This window comes from Cicer arietinum, chromosome 3 (genome assembly GCF_000331145.2).
Source record: "Cicer arietinum cultivar CDC Frontier isolate Library 1 chromosome 3, Cicar.CDCFrontier_v2.0, whole genome shotgun sequence".
NCBI lineage: Eukaryota > Viridiplantae > Streptophyta > Magnoliopsida > Fabales > Fabaceae > Cicer > Cicer arietinum.
Window position 1 is genome coordinate 75,813,167 of NC_021162.2, and position 21,827 is coordinate 75,834,993.

General features: G+C 29.8%; 3 protein-coding genes across 3 annotated transcripts; 2 read left to right on the forward strand and 1 right to left on the reverse strand.

Moving 5' to 3' along the window:
- Nucleotides 1–1,950: 1,950 nt before the first annotated feature.
- On the reverse strand, nucleotides 1,951–6,397 carry LOC101489928 (AT-hook motif nuclear-localized protein 14-like). Its single transcript, XM_004494696.4, has 6 exons — nucleotides 5,856–6,397; nucleotides 5,382–5,434; nucleotides 4,143–4,274; nucleotides 3,203–3,355; nucleotides 2,417–2,708; nucleotides 1,951–2,330 (listed from the first exon to the last, which is right to left on the reverse strand). Exons 1-6 carry the CDS (start codon nucleotides 6,262–6,264, stop codon nucleotides 2,266–2,268), a joined length of 1,104 nt encoding a protein of 367 aa, XP_004494753.1. The 5' UTR covers nucleotides 6,265–6,397; the 3' UTR covers nucleotides 1,951–2,265.
- A 7,793-nt stretch (nucleotides 6,398–14,190) lies between these two features.
- Nucleotides 14,191–16,243, forward strand: LOC101490261 (uncharacterized). The gene is made up of 5 exons (XM_004494697.4): nucleotides 14,191–14,347; nucleotides 14,432–14,504; nucleotides 14,585–14,633; nucleotides 14,724–14,826; nucleotides 15,927–16,243. The coding sequence occupies exons 1-5, from the start codon at nucleotides 14,330–14,332 to the stop codon at nucleotides 16,014–16,016; spliced, it is 333 nt and encodes a 110-aa protein (XP_004494754.1). The 5' UTR covers nucleotides 14,191–14,329; the 3' UTR covers nucleotides 16,017–16,243.
- A 1,717-nt stretch (nucleotides 16,244–17,960) lies between these two features.
- On the forward strand, nucleotides 17,961–21,682 carry LOC101490579 (single-stranded DNA-binding protein WHY2, mitochondrial). The gene is made up of 8 exons (XM_004494698.4): nucleotides 17,961–18,117; nucleotides 18,267–18,349; nucleotides 18,457–18,569; nucleotides 18,712–18,804; nucleotides 19,370–19,464; nucleotides 19,655–19,722; nucleotides 19,817–19,905; nucleotides 21,227–21,682. Exons 1-8 carry the CDS (start codon nucleotides 18,080–18,082, stop codon nucleotides 21,347–21,349), a joined length of 702 nt encoding a protein of 233 aa, XP_004494755.1. The 5' UTR covers nucleotides 17,961–18,079; the 3' UTR covers nucleotides 21,350–21,682.
- Nucleotides 21,683–21,827: the final 145 nt, after the last annotated feature.

A 21,827-nucleotide genomic window follows, 5' to 3' on the forward strand; every position in this document is an offset into this window, starting at 1 on the left:
ACAAAAAGATCAAGCATCTTAAAGCTATCAAGAGCAATACCCATCCTCACTTAATACTTTCTTTGATCCTACACTATATCTTTGTAAATCCTTTGAGAAAGTATTATGTATCAATCACTCTCATACCACTTTGTAATTTCCTTGTGAGTTACACTTGGAAATATTTGAATATTGATTGTAAGCTTGGTGAAGCTAAAGAATACACAGTTTGTAATCATCCTCAGCGTGAAGTTGATCAGTTTGAACGTTAGTGAAATCTCACAAAGGTGTGAGGACTAGACGTAACCATCTTTGGGCGAATCAGTATAAAATTGTGTGTGTCTCTCTGATATTCTTCTCTTACTTTTTCACTCAAGTTAAAACTACAGGGTTGAAAAACTCCATCATCGGACTTACCATCCTCAGTGAGAGGATAGTTTTAAAATCTCTTGAAAATTATTTTTAAACAACAAAGTCTCTATTCAACCCCCCTTCTAGTGATATTTAGATACATCAATAGTCACTGTAGCTCATTTATAAACAAAATACATATTTTTATACTTATATAAAAAAAAAATAGTCCCTTTCAAAAAAAAAAAGAAGTTTAAATGTAGTTTAATTTTCTTAATTTCATGTGAAATATGAAATAGTTCACTAACTCACTCTTATTTGTAATTGTCATCTCTTTGTTGTAACATTAACAAATTAACTTATGGATGTTTTTGGAATAATAATATTTAATGAACCAACATAAGTTAACATTTTCTTATATAAACACTTTTTTACTTATAATCGAAGGAAGTAGTTCTTATATTGCTTTGCTTGTTAGTGTTATATTTATTAGTATTGTTTCATATGCCACTTCTCAATACTTTGTTGATTTTACTATACAATGGTATTGCTAGTCTGTTTCAAGCTCTAAGTTCATCAAATTAAATATATTTACAATTTAATCATATATATATATATATATATATATATATCATCTGTTTAATCGTTTCTACTATTAATAATTAAAAAAGATTACTAAACACAAGTGTTGTTTTCTGATTGTAAAATCAAACTTAAATGTTGACTTTTAGTAGAATACATGGGAGAGAGAATCTGAAAAAATAATCAGACTTGTGTCTATTATTATGGTTTTTTATTGTCCAAAAATACATACAGCACAAAATTTGAGTTTTTTCTTTCAAATGTATGTATGCTTGAAATCGTGTTGAGGGTATACACTGCCTTTCAAACACCGCAACAACACCAGCACGCCACTAAAACAAGACCTCCCTATAAAAACAAAATTTTTTACTTAAAAAAAGGTCTCAAATATTTTTTTTACGTAAAAAAAAAAGCTCACATTTTAATATTCTTAAAATTAATTTTGATAAAATTTTATATAAATTAAATAAAATATTTTGTTTTTATTACAAATTATTTAATACTTATCTCAGTACAACTAAATTAGTTAATTAAGACAGTAGAGATGAAAAAAATATCAATTATAAATTGAATAATCACGAGATAAAAGGTGAGTACATAGTTCATATGATAAATACTAGTCATAAATGGAGACATCACGAGACAAATAGTGAACATATTATTAACATGAATGACACGAGTGGTACAATATATAGACATTATTTTCTTCTTCAACTAAAATATGTTTTACATGAGTTCCTGATGTTGCCGTATAACCGTTGAAATGTCATATTCTATTCTTTGAAAAATATAGATAAAATAGATTTGAAAATGTCATTAATTTTGTTAAAAAGAATTTATATAATTATTAAATAAAATATTAATAATTTATTTATTAAATTTTGAAAAGGCATTATCTAATAATTTCGTTTTAGGTCTCATAACGTGTTGGGCCGAACAGCTATAATGATCTATGCTCGAAAGAATGTTTCACAATATTAAGAGTCAAGAGTGCACGTTGAAGATTTTGTCCAAAGAAAAAAGGCCGCACCTTGAAGATGGAAGAAAAATATAGCCCAGAAGCTATCCTCGGCAGCATATATATGTAAACATACCTTATTTTCATGGTACAGATAAACTAACAGGCCCACAAAAATGAAGAAGTTTTAGGCAGCAATCCTAATTTTTTAAAATACATCACGAGTAAGGCAGAAGAATATTTTGGAAGGACAAACATGAGTATAAATTCTCAGAAGTCAGAAGCCATGACCTTAATGGATGTTGCATACTATAAACGGCATCATGTGACAAAGACTGCTGGTATGTAGACGAAGTGATATCATGCAACTGTTAACCACACAATTGATGTAATTCTCAATCAGGAATTTGGTCATAGCCTCCATTATCAGGAGACTGGTGAGACCCGTGACCTGTTCTTCCTGCATATAGAAAACCTCACTTCAGTCTCATTCACACCATAAAAACTAAGAGGAGGAGGGTACGCCAAAATCAATGTACTTCATACCTGACAAATCATAGCCGACATTTCTTGAATCTGGATGACTCCCCCAGTCAGTGGGCCTTGGAGGGGTCACATGCAAACCAAGCTGTTGAATCATGAAATGACTTCCCCCCATAGCTTGATGTTCATCATTTCCCCGAATTGGATTCCCGCTGGAACAGTCAACTGCTTGGCGGAAACCTAAATTCGATGCTGATTCACCAACCTGTGATGGCAACTTGCTGGTAGAGGCATCGCCTTTTATGCCAGCACTTGTATCCTTCTGGGTGTCGATAAAAAATGTACCAACAATGACCTGTTTGGATTAACTATTAATCAAAAGTGACTTCATGGTGTAAATGTAATTCACATCAGTGGTGCTTGGTAAGCATGAAGTTGAAAAATAAAATAGTGAGATTTGACTATATATATGCTTGTTTTTTATTCCACCGACTTCACAAAAGTTACTCTTACCAAGCACAATCCAAGATGCCCACTTCATTTTTTCTCTTTTCTGTGCAGGAATTTTTTTTTGCATTCGATGCAGAATTACATTTTTTGCTCAGCTACGAAAAGGCTATGACAGAAACTACAGAAGTAACCGAAATATGCAAGGTAGAGAATTATTAAATATTCATAAGGTAAGTTCTTGATTAAAACTTTCCCCCAAGCTTCTTGTCTTGAAGCGTATTTTTGCTACCACACAACGCAGAGAATGGAATCACTGATCAAGACAAAACGAAAAAAAATGCAGGACACCAGCTCATATTTCCAACCTACAAGTTTTTTTGCAGTTTTTCTCTAGATTACCTGAACTGGACCGGCAGCTTTAAGTGGCCCACCAACACCACCACCTATGATTTGTCCATCAGAATTAGACAAGCATACACTGAGACCGCCACTTCGCCCTCCGGTTTCATTACGAACATAAGAACCGGTAAGTGAAATAATATCAAATCGACCCTGATATCAAAGCATTACAGAATTAAACTGCAACAACTACAATATGAGCACATGACTAAATCAAATATAAAAATGCTAAACCATATGACTAAAAATGATAAAGACTAGCAACTATATTTTCAGCGGTGTGCAATGTTTTTATTAATTCGTAGACAATGGCTCCTACGTAAAAATTATTTTCAGTGATAAAACAGGTAATCGTTCTTACCACTGCTTGGCACCAACAATAAGTTACCATCTTAAATTAATATAGACACAGTTTTCATAAAGGTTCATCTGTCCTCTTGAAAGTAGCTGAAAAGATCAATCAATATTCTTATAAAAAGAGGTTTCACTTAGATATATACTAAAAATCTAAAATCGAGTCTATTTTGTTTGCACCTCCAACTTCCACATCCAGAAACTTGTAAACAATATTTTTTTAAAAAAAAAAAACCATTTATATGGTAATATTTTTTATCACTATATTCGATCAACATGTGGATACACAAGGGTTGTTTTTGGAACATTATGGGTAAAATGTAAAGATAAACCTTGCTTTCTTTTTTACAACTTATATGTAGAAAAGTTAATCACCTCATTTTATGGCAAGAGAAATGTTTTAAATAAAAATGATAAAATCCAAAGTAATATAAATAGGATTATGAGCCTAGGTTGTGTTAATACTCAAATAAACAATATTTTAACCATAGTTGCAAGTTTCAACAGCTCTACTTCCTTTTGAAGAATAAAAATCATAATATTACATAAAAAGACATGATAAAAAAAAAAGTGATTAATATTTCACCTCATATGTAATATTTCCTCCTGAAGATGCCGGTTGACGAAGAGAGGCATTAGAGATGGAACCAGATGCAGACAGAATGCATATCTCACCCCTATGTTGTTGCATAAATTGCATAATTTTCTGGCCAACATCCTATTGAATGCAAGCTCAAATAAGTATACAGGCAAGATACAAAGAAGAAAGATGAAAACCAAATTGGATAAATGGGATACATAATATTTCAAACATTATGGATGCAGGAAAATTCACATTATCGAAGAAAATTAAGATCCTAAAACATCTTGTCAGACGATGAACAACGAGGACAAAGGGACTAGCATCAGAAAAATATATACAAACAGTTAACTTTAAGTGATACTGTCATAGGTTCAGCTAGGTGAACTTCAGCAAGAGAGCAGGTGTAACTAGAGTGTCCCCTAAAAGCATTATTCTTGAATTGTTGCAGAAAACTCCCTCCAAATACACTATCTCAATTACAAGAGACATAGTCACATTATTTATCAACTCTCTATCCACCAAGTCATCAACTCACCTATGTTAAGAACTTAAAATACCAAGAAATTACCATTTTGCAATACCAAATTAACCAATACCACCCAAATATAGAAATTATTTGTCTAGATGAGTGATGATTGAGCATATCAGCAATCAATCCTCCAAACCTGATACCTCATATAGAACTAATGATAATGACAATGCTATAACTATATATATTTTGGAGATGGCCAAGGATAACATATAATAAGAGTCAATAGTTGTTTTTAATTCAAATCTAATAAAGGCAGCAAAGTTATATTTATTGCCCAATGGGTACATGCATGCACAACTTAATTGGAATATATTTGTGAGATGGAGATGAACCGTCAATATGCTTAATAGATATACACAGATATATACAACTCAACCACTACAGGCTTTGAAGTGGAGGATTTTAGAAGGCTAAGTCTATATTTTGGTAAGTATTTGAGATTTTATTTTATTTTGTAAAAGAATAACATGATAGATGATCATATAACATTTCAATCACACTTAAGTTTTTTTATAAACATTTAATAGTTTCTTTAATTTAGAAAAGAAAAATGAGTCCTCCCTTCCCCTCTTCTCCAAAATCTTCCATCCAAAGATACCCTAATTGGGTCTGGATGTGAACCCGATTCACTGTACTTACCAATTGCTGCAAGCAGATGCAGAAATCAAAATCAACAAGTACAATATTCAAGGATAGTGAATAATGCATACCTCACCAGCAGCAACAGCAATGACATGTGCACTGAAACCTTGTCCTGCATTACCTGCATCACCTCAATGGCAGTAGAAAGCATTAACATCAAACCAAAATTCTTTGACACCTTTCGATATGTTAGTAGGTAAGATAGTGTTAAAAGCATAAACTCAAGCAATATAACAAGTGAATGTCAATTTCATTTTCTTTATGGAATGCAAATCAATGTTCTACAATCGACAACACGAAAAACAATCAATCACATGCATGACTTTGCTAATAATGAATTAGTAAAAAAAAAGAGCAGTTCCATCTTGAAACTAAATAACTGAAACCCTACACAATTGATCACACAAAATCACAACAAATCAGAACATAACAAAAAAATAACCAATTCAATTAAAAAACAGAAGGAAAAAAAAGTATTTGGTGAAAAATTGAGGTGAAGCACAAAAAAAGAAACCCTGGAAAACGTAGAGAGAGAGGCGAACCTAGAGAGAGAGAATGAGATTTCTTAGAAGAGAAAGAAGAAGGAGAAAAAGAGTGTGTGGTATTCTTGCTGCTATTGTCAGCACCAGCGGGAGTAGATGAAAACGACGACGTAGAGGCTTTTTTAGCAGCGAGAGCTTGTTCCGGTGTTCCGTACTTTCTAGGTCTTCCTCGTTTCCTCTTAGCTGGTTCAAGCTGAGAAGACACAGCAGAAGCCACTGAATGAGGGTACAGTATGTGGGATCCATCTGTGTTTGATAAAAGACCGTTAGTCGGAGCTGCGGTGGTGGTAGTGGCTGAGACTACGGTGGTTGAGTTACCCTGTGGTTGTTGTTGTTGGTGGTGCTGTTGTTGGTGGTGGTGGTTATGGTGGTGGAAAAAAGAGCTTAGTTGGTTGTCATTGGGTTCCATTTTTTTTTTTACTTGAATCAACAAGATGTGTGTGACGCTGCAATTTTTTTTTAGTATTTTTTTTAAATAAAATTATTTTTTGTAATAAAATAATAATAATGAAGAAAAACTACTTTATCGGTATATATTATCTTGTATAAGAAGTGTAGCTTCTCTCGAGTCTCGACCCTGTGAATGTCATTCGGTCTTTTTCTTTTCGTCTCCAACTTTGACCTTACACTATCTTAATTCTTTCAAATTTTTTTGGTACAGCAAATTTTTTTTGTTTTTATTTTCTAAATTAAATATTTTTTGAAATCAAATATCTCGGCACTTTGCATGCATAGACTAATTTTTTCAGCACGTTAAGATCACATATACAGAAAATTATTCTCCAAGAATTTAATGTCGGTGCATTTATATTGTTGAATTCAAAGTCAAAATTTTTAATTAATTATTTTTCTGAAATATTATTAGTTTTGAATTAATTATTTCAAGTCAAATCAAAATATATATAAAAAATATATATTTTTAGTTAATTATTTTTCTAAAATATTATTGATTTTGAATTAATTATTTCAAGTCAAATTGAACTATGTAAAAGAAATATTTTTTTAGTTTTTATAAACAATGAAATTCAAGATTTAAAAGAGAATCAAACCTCTTGCCATTTGTTAGATATTCATGATAAGATAAAGAGATAAAAATATTAATTTGAATAAAAATATAATAAAATAAATATTATTTTATTATATATTTAATATACATTAATACACGTAATACTATTATTTTATAGTGTCATATATATTTGATACTCAATATTATATATAAATACTAAAAGGACTTTTAGTAGTTGATGTTTCTTTTCTATTTTATTTACCGATAATTTTATAGATCATTTATTTTATAAAAGTATTTTTATTTTTATTTTTTAAAATATATTAATTTTATTGCAATGAAAAATTATTATCACGAGGTTCAAATGAAATATTATTTTTAAAAATATTATTAATTATTTATTTTAAAAAATTCTCACATTCATATTAAAAAATAAAATAAACACACGTATTAAAAAAAAACGAAAACATAAACTATCTTTATAAAATCGACCTACCCATAATTTTTCAATCCTATAAAAATAAGAGTAGTTATATTTTATATTGGGTATAAGTAGATTTGTAATTCTGTGGGGACTTTGTATTTTGTACGTGGATATTGCTGTGGGTGACAACCAATTCGTGGGTAGTGAGTGGTGACACAGACAGCGATACTGACAACCAAAGATACTACGACTATTACAAACAGATAAGGGTTTGGCTTCTCAGTCACATGTCCTGCCCCTACTTTCTATCATTTTTTGTTGTGTTGGGCTCAGATTCCTTGTGAATATCGAACATTTCTTCCCCTATTTTTTTTCCTTGTTAAACTAATTAATTTCCAACCTAAATCTCTTAAAGAAATACAAATATAAAATTATTTCAACCATTGAAACATAATTTTAAAAAAAAAATCAAATTTATATATATTTTTTAAAATGGAAAGACGAAATCTCCCTCTCACAGATATATATTGACTTTAATATACACAAAAAACCAAAATCAAACATTACTTTTATGATCCATGTGAAAACATTTTCATTGGAATCGTACCCTCTATAAAAGTATGAAGTACACTTCTTTCTAAAAGCTTGATGCATTTATCTTGCGTAGGTATTAGAATTTGTTTCTTTTATTTTAGACGGGCCTAACTTTCTAAAATTCCTAATTTAGACAACAAAAGTCCAATTAAAGACCCATTTTATGACTAAATCGTCAGTAAATTATAATTTTAAAATAGAGAAAATATGTAATATATTGTCACTAATTTTACAGTAGTATCTATTGATATTATGCAATTCGTCAAATCATTCAATTATTGAAATATTATTTCAAAATTAATAATGTAACATAGTAAAATAGTAGTTTTTCATTGAATGACCCTTTAAAAGTATTTTAGACCATACATATATGTCCATTAAACTCTTTATAATATCACAATAAATATATGTTATTTTAATAAATATACCAATTATTTTTTGTACAAATAAAAATATATTAAACGGAATACAAAGAGTACTTCAATTTATATATCAAATGATATAGTTTGAATTCAACTTTATAGTAAACAAATACTACTCAATTTCTGTAAAAGATAGCATACCTCTACCAAATCTTGTGCTTGAAAGTCGGACCAAATTCAAAACAAAAAACCCCTTCTAACATGCTTGGGTACATATTGGAAAAATAACCTATAACTTTACTTTATGAAAAAAAACCACCAGCCTAAACATTGTTGCATTATAACTCACTAGGGATGACTTTTAATTTTAAGTTTTTGAAATTTCAAATGACCAAAATTTGCTTTTCATACTCCGTTTGGAGTGGTCTTCCATTTTGAAATTTTTAAAAATTAAAATTTATTTCTGATTTTAATTTCAATTTTTACCTTTGTCTTATTAAAAACTCTCTTTTCACTCTCTTTACCTTTGTCTTATTAAAAACTCATTAAATATAAAATAAAAGTTGATGCGTAAAAATAATTAAAAATAATTATTTTTAAATAATTCAAAATGGTATAAAATTATCATTTATTTTGTTGTAATAATTTTAATAATAGTTGTTGAAAGTGGTAATTGTGAAAGATGAGTATTGTACTAGTAATCGGTTGTCAAAGAATTTTGTAGTAATAATCAGAGTGTGACTGAAGATAATTATACTAGTGGACAATAGTGGTGTTAATTGTGGGATATGGTGGTTTGAGGATTGTCGGTGATGGTGGGAGGTGGTTGGACAACGATTGCTAGTATCATAGATGGTAGTTGGTTGCTGGTGGTGAGTGATCGATAGTGATTGTGAACGCCAAAGATGGTGGCGACGATTGTCATAGATGGATGGTCATTGGTGTGTAGTGATGATGGTGTGGTTGGAGATAGTGGTCGGTGGGTTATCGGTGATGGGAGATGATGGTTGAAGGTTGATGGTGGTCATTGATGGTTGTCGGAGGTGTGTGGTGATGGCAGTGTGATAGAACTGCAAGTGCACAATATTATTGTGTAGTAAAAATCATCGTTCCCACAAATACTTTGTTATGAGTATCAATCTATCTTTGGTAAATGTTGATAATTATTTTTGTTTAAAATTCACAATAAGTATAGAGTTTTTGTATTGTAGTTTTTCACAATAATGTATACAATAAAACTAACATTCTTTAAGATACGAGCTTTAAACTCTTAAAAATCAGATAAACAATTATAACTAGTGGTTTATTTCAAATAGCAAAAATGTATTTTAAACTAATAATGGACCTATTTTCATGATTGATGTATTAGAAAATTCCTTCAAGAGAAAATATATTTCATGATTTCAAGAGAACCAAAATATTTTTTCATGATTTGATTCTCTTTCCCAATTTTATAGGTCATATATCAAATTCATCTTCTAGTATATTATGTGATATTTAAGTATGAACATAATTCTTAATAAGATTATATTAAAATATCAATACCCGAAATATAAAGAAATAGAAATTGTTAAAGATCCATAATTGAAAATCCTACAAATCCAAGATAAGGAAGATTTACTCACACGTGATCATACTAAAATAAAATCTTAAATATAAAAACATAACAACATCAAGAGTAACAAGAGATTGTGAGTAGGAATTTGTATATAAAATTAAGTATTTTCATTTTTTATAGCTCTATGTGCCTTCATGATCTTTAATTACAAGAAACCATCAGAATTTCATAGAAAAAAAATAGTTGAGCAAATTACGACCATAATAACTAGAAAGTAATCATTGCTGGCTTTGGAGTGACATATTTTTATTTTTTTTCTCGTTCAACCATTAGCATGAGACAATAATTTTTGCTGAAATTTTAGTTTCTTTCACTTTCTTGATTAGGATAGATCATAATTGCACCACTTAACTTTAAATATCTTTTGCACCAAAAACCTCCACTTATTCCTTTACTTCTCCTTGTAATATAAACAAAAAAAAAAAGATAGTAAAATATAAATAAAACCAAATTAAAAACATCAAATTAACCTATCAAGCAAAGTTAAAACAAATAACTTATAGCTTATCACGATAGTCAAATGTAATGGTCAATGATAGTAGAGATAGTTAATGGTGGTGGCGGTGATAGTGGAGATGATTAATGGTGGTGGCGGTGATCGAATATGATAATCAATGATGATAGTCAATATCAAGAGTAGTGCATATATTTAATGACGTTGACATCTTAATTTTTAAAATAAAAATATGGATTATAAAACTTTTTTTTTTTAAGTTTTAAAAAGAAACTACTTTGAAAATAATTAAAATTCAATTCGACCTTATTTTACCTGAAATTGATTTTCAAAATAAAAATTTCATAACCATGTGGAACAGAACATCAGTTTTTTAGAGTGTGTATTCGTTTTGTATGGTTTTCAGTTTTTAAAATTGATAACTATAATACAATTTATGCTCTAAAAGCGATTAAATATGCAGGAGTTGTGAAGAATATTGATGAACATTATTTGATGGAGATATTTATAAATGAGTCGAAGGAGGAAATCAGTGCAGAAGCCCGACTGTACGAACCTAAAAATTTGTCAGATGCCATGACCAAGGCACATCGATTAGAAGAAAATAAAGTGATTGTGGCAAATGTAGCAAGAATTTCGGTGACAAGAACAATAATTCATTAATTTAATGGATATTCTGGACCAAGAACGGTCAAAGACCGGCACCCAACACTCAAACAAACTAGTAGCCGACTCAAGCACTACGGGTTCACAAATTTTGAGGTAACTAGTGCGTTTCACGGAAAATAAATTATAATGTTGATAAATATGTTGTTCTTTTAACATATGATCAACAAGTATTACAATAATAAGATAAAAATTAGTTACCTTATCATTTTTTTATTTAAAAACTCATCGAATAATCTTTTAAATATTTTTTTAAAATTGTAGAGGTAAAAAAAAAATTTATTCAAAGACAAAAACTAAAATGACTAAAATTTATAGGATTCAAAAATACATTTAAACCTTCAATTTAATTTATGTATAATAATTTTATAACTGTCTTATTTATCAACACATAAACTCAAGCTCAAAAATAAACATCAAAAGTGTGTCCTAGATGACCTTATCTATAATTGATAACCACATAGATCTTGAATATACTATGTTACCATCTAAAACTTTGGATTGAATTTAACTTATCGTTGCAAAACATATAAAGTAACATGTCTCCTACTTATAAATATTTTCAAAATGGTCTATGAAAATATTCACTTAATGTCAAAATGGACCCTTGAAATAATAATGTTGTGTTGCACGTAGGGGTGGACAATAGTCGATTATGGTCAATGGTTGGCCAAAAAATGAGCATCGTAGATAAATCGACAAACCTAAATGTAAACCTATTTCTGACCGTTTAAAGAGTTAGATTGGGCGGGTGGTAGGTTCAATGGGTGGCGGTTTTCAACAGGTGGATTTGTGTGTGTTAATTTGCAAGAAGATGAAACCAAACAACACAAAATCATGAAGAAAAAAAAAGTGATTTCTTTTAGACATTGAAATATTACATATGATTATTCTTTGTTGAATCAAGACGAAATAAATACATCAATAATTTTTACAACTTATCTCTTTCTTTGATGTGGTAAATGTGACATTTTTTGATCATATATGGGTAGAAAAAGAAATCAACAACAATGTTAAATTTCATTGACACCTAATAGACTAGTACAATAACCATAAGATGAGATGTTGGTGGTCTGGTAAAAAAATTGACACGAATTGATGAAAGTCTCATTGAGGGGTTCAACCTCAAATTCACTATTCGCTTACGATCTGATTGTTCAAAAAAATAACTCAACAAAAGTGTGTGATGTGTTTTTTTATTTTTTGTTATGGTACAAAGAAGTGTTGGTTTTTTACTTTGAGAAAGAAAATTACTTGAGCATTTGAAATGAAAAAATAATTTTTAGTCTTTGCTTTATAGTAATAGATGAGTGTAAGAAAATAAAAAAGATTAAATCAAAAAGAGATAAATAAAATAAAGTAATTAAGAAGCAAAAAAGAGAGGAAGAGAAGGTAAAACCTAAAGGTATTTTTTGCATCACTTATTACTGACAAAGCAACAACAACCGATTAATATGAAATAATTAGGATATTGAATATTAATGTCTTGTGCAACACCTATATTATTTTATAACCCAATAAACTTATACTACATACACAATTTTGATTTGTCATAGGTATTTCCGGGTGCAATTTTTACATAAAAATCGACTAAATAAAATTGTATAAACCTATTTATGCATTTATTTTACTCGGCACCCGAGAAAACCCACATATTTTGCCAAATATGCACTCAGATTAAGTGGATCTCAGACAGGTAGATAATTTTTGTCCACCCCAGTTGCACCTATGTGATATTCGTTTAAAGTGTCTCGTAAGTCATTAAAGTGTAAGATCATATCATTTAACGAAAAAAATTAATAGATAAACTATTTAATAGATATATATCAATTTTGTGGACGATTTAAGCATATCGCAAATTTTAGATAAAAAATTGACCGATTATTACAACTTGGATTAGTTAGTAATTTGCTCAATATTTACATACTATAAATATCTTATAAAATCCAAAAATTGTATTGTTTGAAGAAAAATAATTGAAATTATACAAATTGTATAAAAACAATTATTTTTAGGTCGTCTAAATCTCGTCTACATCAAACTCAAATTAGATTAGACTTATTTAAAACATATATCCAAAGAAAATGTATAATGGATAAAAGTTAAACATAAACCTTCAAATTATTTTTTAACATGTCATACCTATTTAAATATAATATTTATAGATTCAGTTTATTTCTATCCTTAATCAAAATACATACTACGTTCACTATAAGACACCAAATTATAAAAACATACATCTCAATTTTGTTTTACATTACTTTCATCATTGAAAAAGAGACATGAATGAACTACTCTATATATATACCTAAAGTATAGTGAAATTCACTATAATATTTTATACAAACATCTATTAATGTCTAAGTAGATTATAAAAATTAAATTAATAATATGACAAGAGGAAATTATTTTTATAAGTAAATATTAACGGCTAATGATTTAATCAAGGAATTAAATTTGATTATATTAATTATTTAATTTTTAAAAATAACATTCGAATAAGTTTAGTACAATTTTGAACTGATTTGAAACTAGTTTATAAATATAAATTTGTTAAATATTTTTAACAAGTTTTAATTTAAAATATATTTCGAATTAGTTTTTTCAGAAAAAGAATTTTTAATTTTTTTTAATTTTTTACTGAGAAAGTTAGATTTAAACAATTTTGATTATTTTTTGAAACTTTTTTTAAAAACTCTTTGGGCAAAATTTTTTTTCGTGAAGAATAGATATAGAAAATTTATCAATAAAAAATTTTGAAAATTTAATATTTTTTTTTTGATTATTTTTCAAAAAATAAATCAAATTTTCTTTTGATTTTTTCTAAAATTTTTATGAAGAAAGAAATAATTTAAAATACTTTTTAGTTTTTTTTTCAGAAAAAAATGATATTTTTTATAATTTTTTGATAAAATTTTATTAGAAAAAAAATCTTTATCGAGATTAATTTTTTTTTTTTAATTTTTAAACCATTATTTTATTAAATTTAATTGACCGAATTATTTTAAATATATAATTCAATTTATGAACTATTTAATTAATTTGATTTATTTTAATATAAAATCTAATTTATCAATATCTTCAATTATTTATATATTTTGTACATTATTAAATACTTAAATATGCTGGGTACGAGTTTATCATGTTTGTTTATCAGTTTATATTGTTGCCATATTTGTCAGCTGCTTAGCCTATTTTCACTTTGTTGTTTCCTACTTAAAAAACATTAAACCATGTGCAAGATAAGAGTTATTAAAAAAAAAAAAAAGCATAAAAGGTGGTTGGTTTGGCCGCACTTGTCACTCAACACAACAGCAGCAGAGACAGATAAATCATAAGAAAAACAGACGATGATGCGATACAAAGAGGTTCTCTTCTCTCTATTTCTAACTTACAATCTTCCCATTTGATTTGTTTTTTATTTATTTATTTATTCACATTTGAATTGACAGGAAAAAGAAGCTAAGAAAGAAGCATTTAGAAAATATCTTGAATCAAGTGGAGCCGTAGACGCTCTCACCAAAGGTTTCTTTCTTTCTTTTCTCCCAATTAGTTGCTTTTTCAATCAATTAATCCAAGTTTTGTGTTTGTTTCTGTTATTACAGTTCTTGTTGCTTTATACGAGCAAAACGAAAAACCTTCTTCTGCTCTTGAGTATGTTATTGTTCCCTTTTACCATTCTCACTTCTCAGCTTTGTTCAATTTGTGACTCCGCGTGACCAGGTTGCTTGTTTTGAACTGCAGGTTCATTCAACAGAAATTAAGTTGTCCTTCCATTTCAGAATATGAAAAATTGCAAGCTCAATTCTCTGATCTACAAATCAAATACCACAACACCTGCAAAGAGGTACTACTGCATATTTGTATTTCAAATGCACACTCTGATCATACAAATTCATGCTCACATATCTTTTCTGCTAGTGTTATATATAAATTTCCTTGTTTCAGGAATTAGAACCAATCAATTCTTTTTGCAGATAATTAACTAGAAAAGATGCATATTGTTATTGCATGTTTTAAAAAGTTATTTAATCATCCTGTGCACAAATGGTAGATACTTGTGTCTGTTAATCATTTGGTTGGGCGATTGATACTTAGCCAATGAATCTCAGTAACCTCGAGAGATTAGTCTCTCTAATTTTTTCGAAACGGATTAGTTTCTCTAATTACGCAGGAGATAATGTGGTTTACAATTTTTTATATTTAAATCAATAATATTTACCATGATGAAATGAGTATGGGTGCTGTATATGCAACTATACTGATGATTATAATGTGCTGGGGTTGTGATGAATTAATGTATAGGTTTTACCAATCACATGATAAAGGAGATGAAGATTCATCTCACAGGAAAAATAAGCTTGAGAATTTGTTAAACTTTATATTTTTTTGATCTATAAAAGATAATATATGAGTACATTAAATGCTCTATATATAGAGTTTGTGGGGAATTAACAAACTAGTAATTTATTATCGGCACTAACTAACTAACTCTTAAGGGGTTGTAACTAATTCCTAAGAAACTGGTAATTAACTCACTAATCAATCTACATTCCTATTACTCTCCCTCGAGTTGATTGTGATCATCTAGAAAATTATAATGAAACATCTCTATATCAACTTGGAAAAATCCAAGTCGCATGTTGAAAAGAGTTATAAGGCCTGGAATCCCTCACCTTACAAATCAATTTCGTAAGGATGTTGGACACTTAATACCCAATATAAAAACTTAATATGGTATCGGAATCTATTTATCGGGCCACCCATAATTTATATCCACATACCAACCAACCCCCAATAATTTTGGGCATGAGGGTATGTATTGTAACAAACTCAAGTCTCACATTGAAAAGAGATTAGACTTGAAAACCCTCATATTTATTTCTGCTTGATTGATGTTAAGGTTTATAAAATCACTAACTCATCATGTTCTATACTGCTTGACAGTTGGAAGAAATAAAAAGCTCCAATGCCCTGGCAATGACATCTACCAAGGAAACAACTGAGAGTGAATCACCAGCTAAAGATAATTCTTGAAGGTTACATTACATTAGTATTTAACCTGGTTTTCAGTTTATCTGATGCTTTTCTTTTTCTTGAGTAATTATTATAAGTATATTTTGGTTTGTTCATTGTTTCTCTTGTATTTGCACGGTTATGCATTGTAATCACCCCCTTCCCTAATTGTTTTTTCTCTTCCTTTTACTTGTGTTCTGATTTATATTTGTAAAATGGTATTGATTTCTTATCAAGTTATCATGATATCCCAAAAAAGACTCTAACAGAACCCACTTGCTTAGTGGATTACAATGAACTGTGATGGAATGTATTTTTGTTTTATTATAATTCGAACTGTTTGCTTGTCCTTGTTTTCTTGCATTTGTTATGCAGAAACATGTCAGAAGAAATTGTGGAACGCCATTATATGCGATCATATCTTATATGCAAAGTGCCAACAACATTTTTTTATACGGAATTTGTTATTTAATAAGTAGTAATAAGTCATTTGTTATTGGAGTTTGAAGGAAACTACGCGCTATTACTGTTTTGTCTTATGATTATTAAGATTTCACTTAATAATAGACAGAGGATTAAAAAGAAAGTATCACACAGTATATTGTTGACATATCCCTGTATCATATTCCGACTCCACTCCAATCTCACACGATCTTGTTCCCTGTGTAGCTACTCTCGAAATCTTCCCTCTTTGTCCTCAATAATATTGATTTGAAAACTTTATTATGAGCTTCCCTTGTTGGCTGTCCGTCGATTCTATTAGTAGTTTTCTTTTCTTTTATTTCTTTCTTTTTTTCCCTCCTGTCTCTTGAAGGCAAATAAGATATTTGTTTGACTAGTTAGTCTCACAAGGATTGGTCAAATGACTTGATATACATGCGAGTGATTCATATACTTATCCAGGGTCAAAGTCTTTTGGTCTTGTTGAATAAGAAATGTGGTATCAAAGTATGATGCATTAAGATATGATTATTATTATTTTAAATCAAGGTGTAGGTGTTTTGTTTAACAATTGTTGACTTTGTTGCATGCTTCTTCTACCCATGGTAATTAAGTATTTTCATTTTCTATTATTTGGTAATTAAGTAAATTTTTAATTCTCTTTGTGATTAACTATACTTTGATAGTTAAATTTCTTTTTTAGTTATCAAATTTTGCATCCTATGATCTCTGAATATTGAAGTTTTTTTATCCATTGGAGCGAATGACTCCACATGATATTTTTTTCTTCAGAAAGGCCTAATAGTAAGTCGGAAACTTCGATAAGTTAGGTAGATCAACCATTGTCATTTCAATGAATTATATTTTCTTTCATTATATACATTGTTTTTTCTTTGATTTAAAAATATTATAGTTCCAACTTATAAGGACTCTTAATATATAGTTGAAGTTAGTATAAGTTGTTATAAGTCGGTTAATATTGACTACAAGTTTGTCAAGATTTGTTAGTTTAGTTGTGACTACTATATAAAGTGTATTATATATTCATTCTAATTATTTTTTTTTCATTGAATCAACTCCAAATAATTTAATTTTTTTCACAATTATTTTTTATTATATGCTTTTCAAAACAAGTAGAGAAAAAAATAAAATAGTAAAAAATGTAGGAATGACTGAAATATTGTTTAGGAAATAAACTCGATGCACCCCATATTTACTGGATAAATAACATATTTAAGTCTACATTTAGATATACACAATGAAATACAATAAAATGTACGTGCAATTCCTCAATTTTATCTGGATTCTACACTGGCCAATCAAGATGTGTTTTTTAATTTTAATTAAAAATTATACATTTGGATCGAATAATTCAGAAGTTATTTGACAATATAAAATGAGAAGAAAATGGCCAAATCCATTATTTACTAGAGTTGATTTAAGTTGGGCTAAACCCAAATGACATTTTACCGAGGCTTGGGCTCGGACTGGGACAGCTGATCAATTTGTGGTTTTGTCGTTTCATAGTAAACGACAGTGTCGTTTAACATCAACCAAAGCATTTTGAATTGAAACACTAGGAAATGAAGCAAACATAAACCCCATTTTTCGCACAGAAAAGAGAAATCTTTCCAAAAGCAAAAATGTTGAAGCTATCTCGCGCGCTTCGTTCATATTCCAGGTACTCACTCAATACTATACGCTTACTAATTGTTTATGCAAAACACCATATGCTTTTCATAATGTAAATACATTTTTCTTTTGTAGTTTTGGCAATTTCTCTGAATTTAAATTAAATGTTTGCATAAATTACTATTGTGAAATAAACAGGCATCAACTATTGGAAGTGGTGTCGTCTACGAAAGTTGAAGTTGCGGGATTCTCTACTGCAACAAATAACTATTCTGCTAAAGGCATATTCATTTGTTAACTATTATTTTTCTGCATCTTTATTTATGCTCACATTGAATTAGTTAATTGGGATTTATATCATATGGTTCTGTTTTGCAACTACTTGCAGGATATAATAATAATTATAATAGTTCAGATCGTATTTTTGCTCCTTATTCTGTTTACAAGGGAAAAGCTGCATTCTCACTCAGTCCTTGTCTTCCAACTTTCACTAAGTTGGATGTAAGCTAAACTCTTTTCCTAATCATAATTATTTAATTAAATACAACTCTTTTGTTTTTGGTGGTATTACTATTAACTAACTAACTAACTAACTAACTAACTACCATGTATTTCATATTTGATCAATTCCATTTTGTCATAGTCTGGGGCTCTTGTGGTTGAGCGTCGCGGTTCCATAATGATGAGTTTCATGCATGCTATTGGGGAGCACAAATATGACTGGGAGAAGAGACAAGTAATATTTTCTTTTTCCTTTTTTTTTTGGTTACTTTCTTGTTAGAATAGAAATTTCGATCTAAAGTAACGCACATGAATAAATGCACAAGAATTCAACGATTGATCACGAAGTTTCATTAGTTGTGCCTATGTCTCCGACCGCAGAGTGGCTGAGCTAGTTTTCTTTATGCAAATACTTAATGTTACTAAGTACAGAACTTTGTTTAAATGTTACGTATTAGCGAATGTTCTACTTAATAAATATTTTCTCTCATCATGCCTCTTTAAAATTCTAACTGTACTTTATTGTCTCAGGCTTAGCCCAGCACGCCCACTTCTGTGGTCAGGAAATAGCTAGGTTGTCATGTTTTTAGGCTTTTTTCTTCTTATTTGGCAATAGAGAACATCACATTGTCAACTTATCCCTTATTTGGCAATAGAGAACATCACATAGTCAACTTGTCCTAATATCTTGTTTATGGAGTTCTAGTTAATACTTGTAGGATGAAGCAGGTGACTGAGGCATAAAATATTTGACATTCCATCATATATTTCTCTCGCTGATAGCAGTTTCATTTTTGTAGAGATTTGCTCTATCAGCTACTGAAGTTGGTTCTTTGATAGCCATTGGTCCCCAAGATTCATGTGAATTCTTTCATGACCCCTCAATGAAATCAAGGTATGTTTCATAATTCTCTTGGATTAGTAATTGATGGCCAGTTAAATATCTCATGAGAGAAGAATTATAATAGGATTGAAATAGATTTGCATGTAGCATTAACATATCAAATTATCAATTAGTTTTTTTATTTTGCATTTATACCATTTGTAAGTTAATTAGTGACAGTTTAGTAAGTCCTATGCTGCAGTAATGCTGGCCAAGTAAGGAAGAACTTATCAATTAAGCCTCATAGCAATGGCTACTTTGTCTCTCTGAGTAAGATTTCTTTTGTTAACTTTTTCACCTTTTACATTTTGTGTTGCAAAATATAATATTGTACTCTTTATGATTTTGTCACCTTCTTTGGCAGATGTTGTTAACATCGTTTTAAATACCAAAGACAGTTTCAGTGTTCCTGTTACAACTGCCGAGTTTGCTGTGATGAAGACAGCTTGCAGTGTATGCCTTTTTTCTGCTTAGTTTTCCCATAGAATAATGTTACTTATGTTATTACATTACTGCTTTCACAAGTTATGTGGTGCTAGTTTCTGCTTGCAATATGTAAAATAAGATTAAAGTGGTTATCTGTTTATCATCATTGTTCTTTCTAGCATTGGAAGGAAGGAAATTGTTAATCTTTCAATTTATGTGCATATCGTTCCATTTAGCAACACGAGCCTTGTCATGAAACCTTGGTTGGTACGTTACAAAAAAGTCACCAAGCTTGCTTCAACGTTTTTAAGCCATTAAGTTTAGCAGCTTTCTGATCCAGAATTTAGAATTTCATAGTGCCTGGTACATTTTGGTTTGCATTTTTATTAGCATACTGGAACTGGTATGGCATGTCTGGTAAAGTTGGCAAACCACTGTTTTGTTTTCAGGTAATGAGTGAAATATATAGATAGATCTATGTTTTTTTTTTTACTATGAAAAACTCCCCTACAGTGTGTGTTCATGCATAGTTTAGTAATTTACTGAAGAATTGAAGATTGGCAGAATTGACAATCCAAATCTTGAAAACTAGACATGTCATTGAACCGATGGAGACATTGACCCTTAATTATTTTGCCTAATTGTGGTTCAATCATGAACCCCCTCCACAGTAAGTGTATCTTGACATCAAATGTCAAAAGTTGGTTTTTATAAGCAAATGTTAGTTGTTAGTAGCCAGAGTTTGAACTCTTGATCTCCGCTGTCAAAGTTGATATAATTACACTTTCAATAACATTTTGTATGATGCAAGTTTAACCAGTCTAACCATTTCCTAATGATCATGTATGTGAAATTTCAGGCAATTTAGACATTTCTAAATATGTTAGGTTTAAATAGCATATTACACTTAGTTATACTTGAGCCTCATATGTGGGCTTCATTTGGCTCGAAATACATTTTTGGTTGAATTATTATTATTGCTGTTGATGTTGTTGAAGTGTTGTTTTAAAAATGTGCACAGTACTTCTCCGCAATTTCAAATGCTTTGGTTGGTTACATTCCTTTGTTTTTTACTTTGTTACTTAGCTGGTTTTGTCACGTGACTACTTCATTGGTTTTCTAGAAAGGTTGGGTCTTTTAGCTTTTTTTCTATGGTAAAAAATACTCCCTGATAGAGTTTGGACTACTAGAAACTAGAAGAGTTCACGCAATGTTGTTTATTTATTGCGTTTGAATCCAGTTATTTGCCCCCACCCAAATTTTATGTGGCTCTGGACCCAATCATACATGTGATTTCTATACCATTTTGCTCCTTGTTGAGAGTTTGTTAATTTTCTTTTTGATGCAGTTTGCATTGCCACACATTATGGGTTGGGATCGTCTAACTAATCAGCAAATGCAGTCCAATGGGACAGTTGGCTTTCAATCGAAGACAAACCCACAAATTTTAGACTTGGAATGGGACAAGTGAATTACTGTTGGGAAACATTAAATGAATCCTTCTTTGTGCTGCAGTTCCATTTTGGTTATTATCAATCCAAATACTAGGATTGCTATGGGAAGATAACTTGTAAATTGTAATATTTAAGCAAGAGATATGAGAAGGACGATTGATTAAATATCGATGCTGTTTTGCAATTAGTTGTGTTATTGATATTTTGTTGATGTTTCTTGTCTTCTCTTTTGTTTCTTTTGTTTACTTTAGGCTGTTAGAAGTTAGAACATAGTCAATCCCATGTTCATGGCAATGTATATTCTGGAAGGCAGTTTAATGGTTAGTTGTGTTAATGATTATTTCTGTCCATTCTACTTGAGTAGTGATAATTTTCTGTCACGCTCTGAATAAATAGTATGCAGCATGTGGATGAGTTAAATGCAACCTTGAACATCAGTGAAATTATTATTCTGAAGGAATTTTAAGGTAATGTTTGGTTTGGATGAGGGAAGGG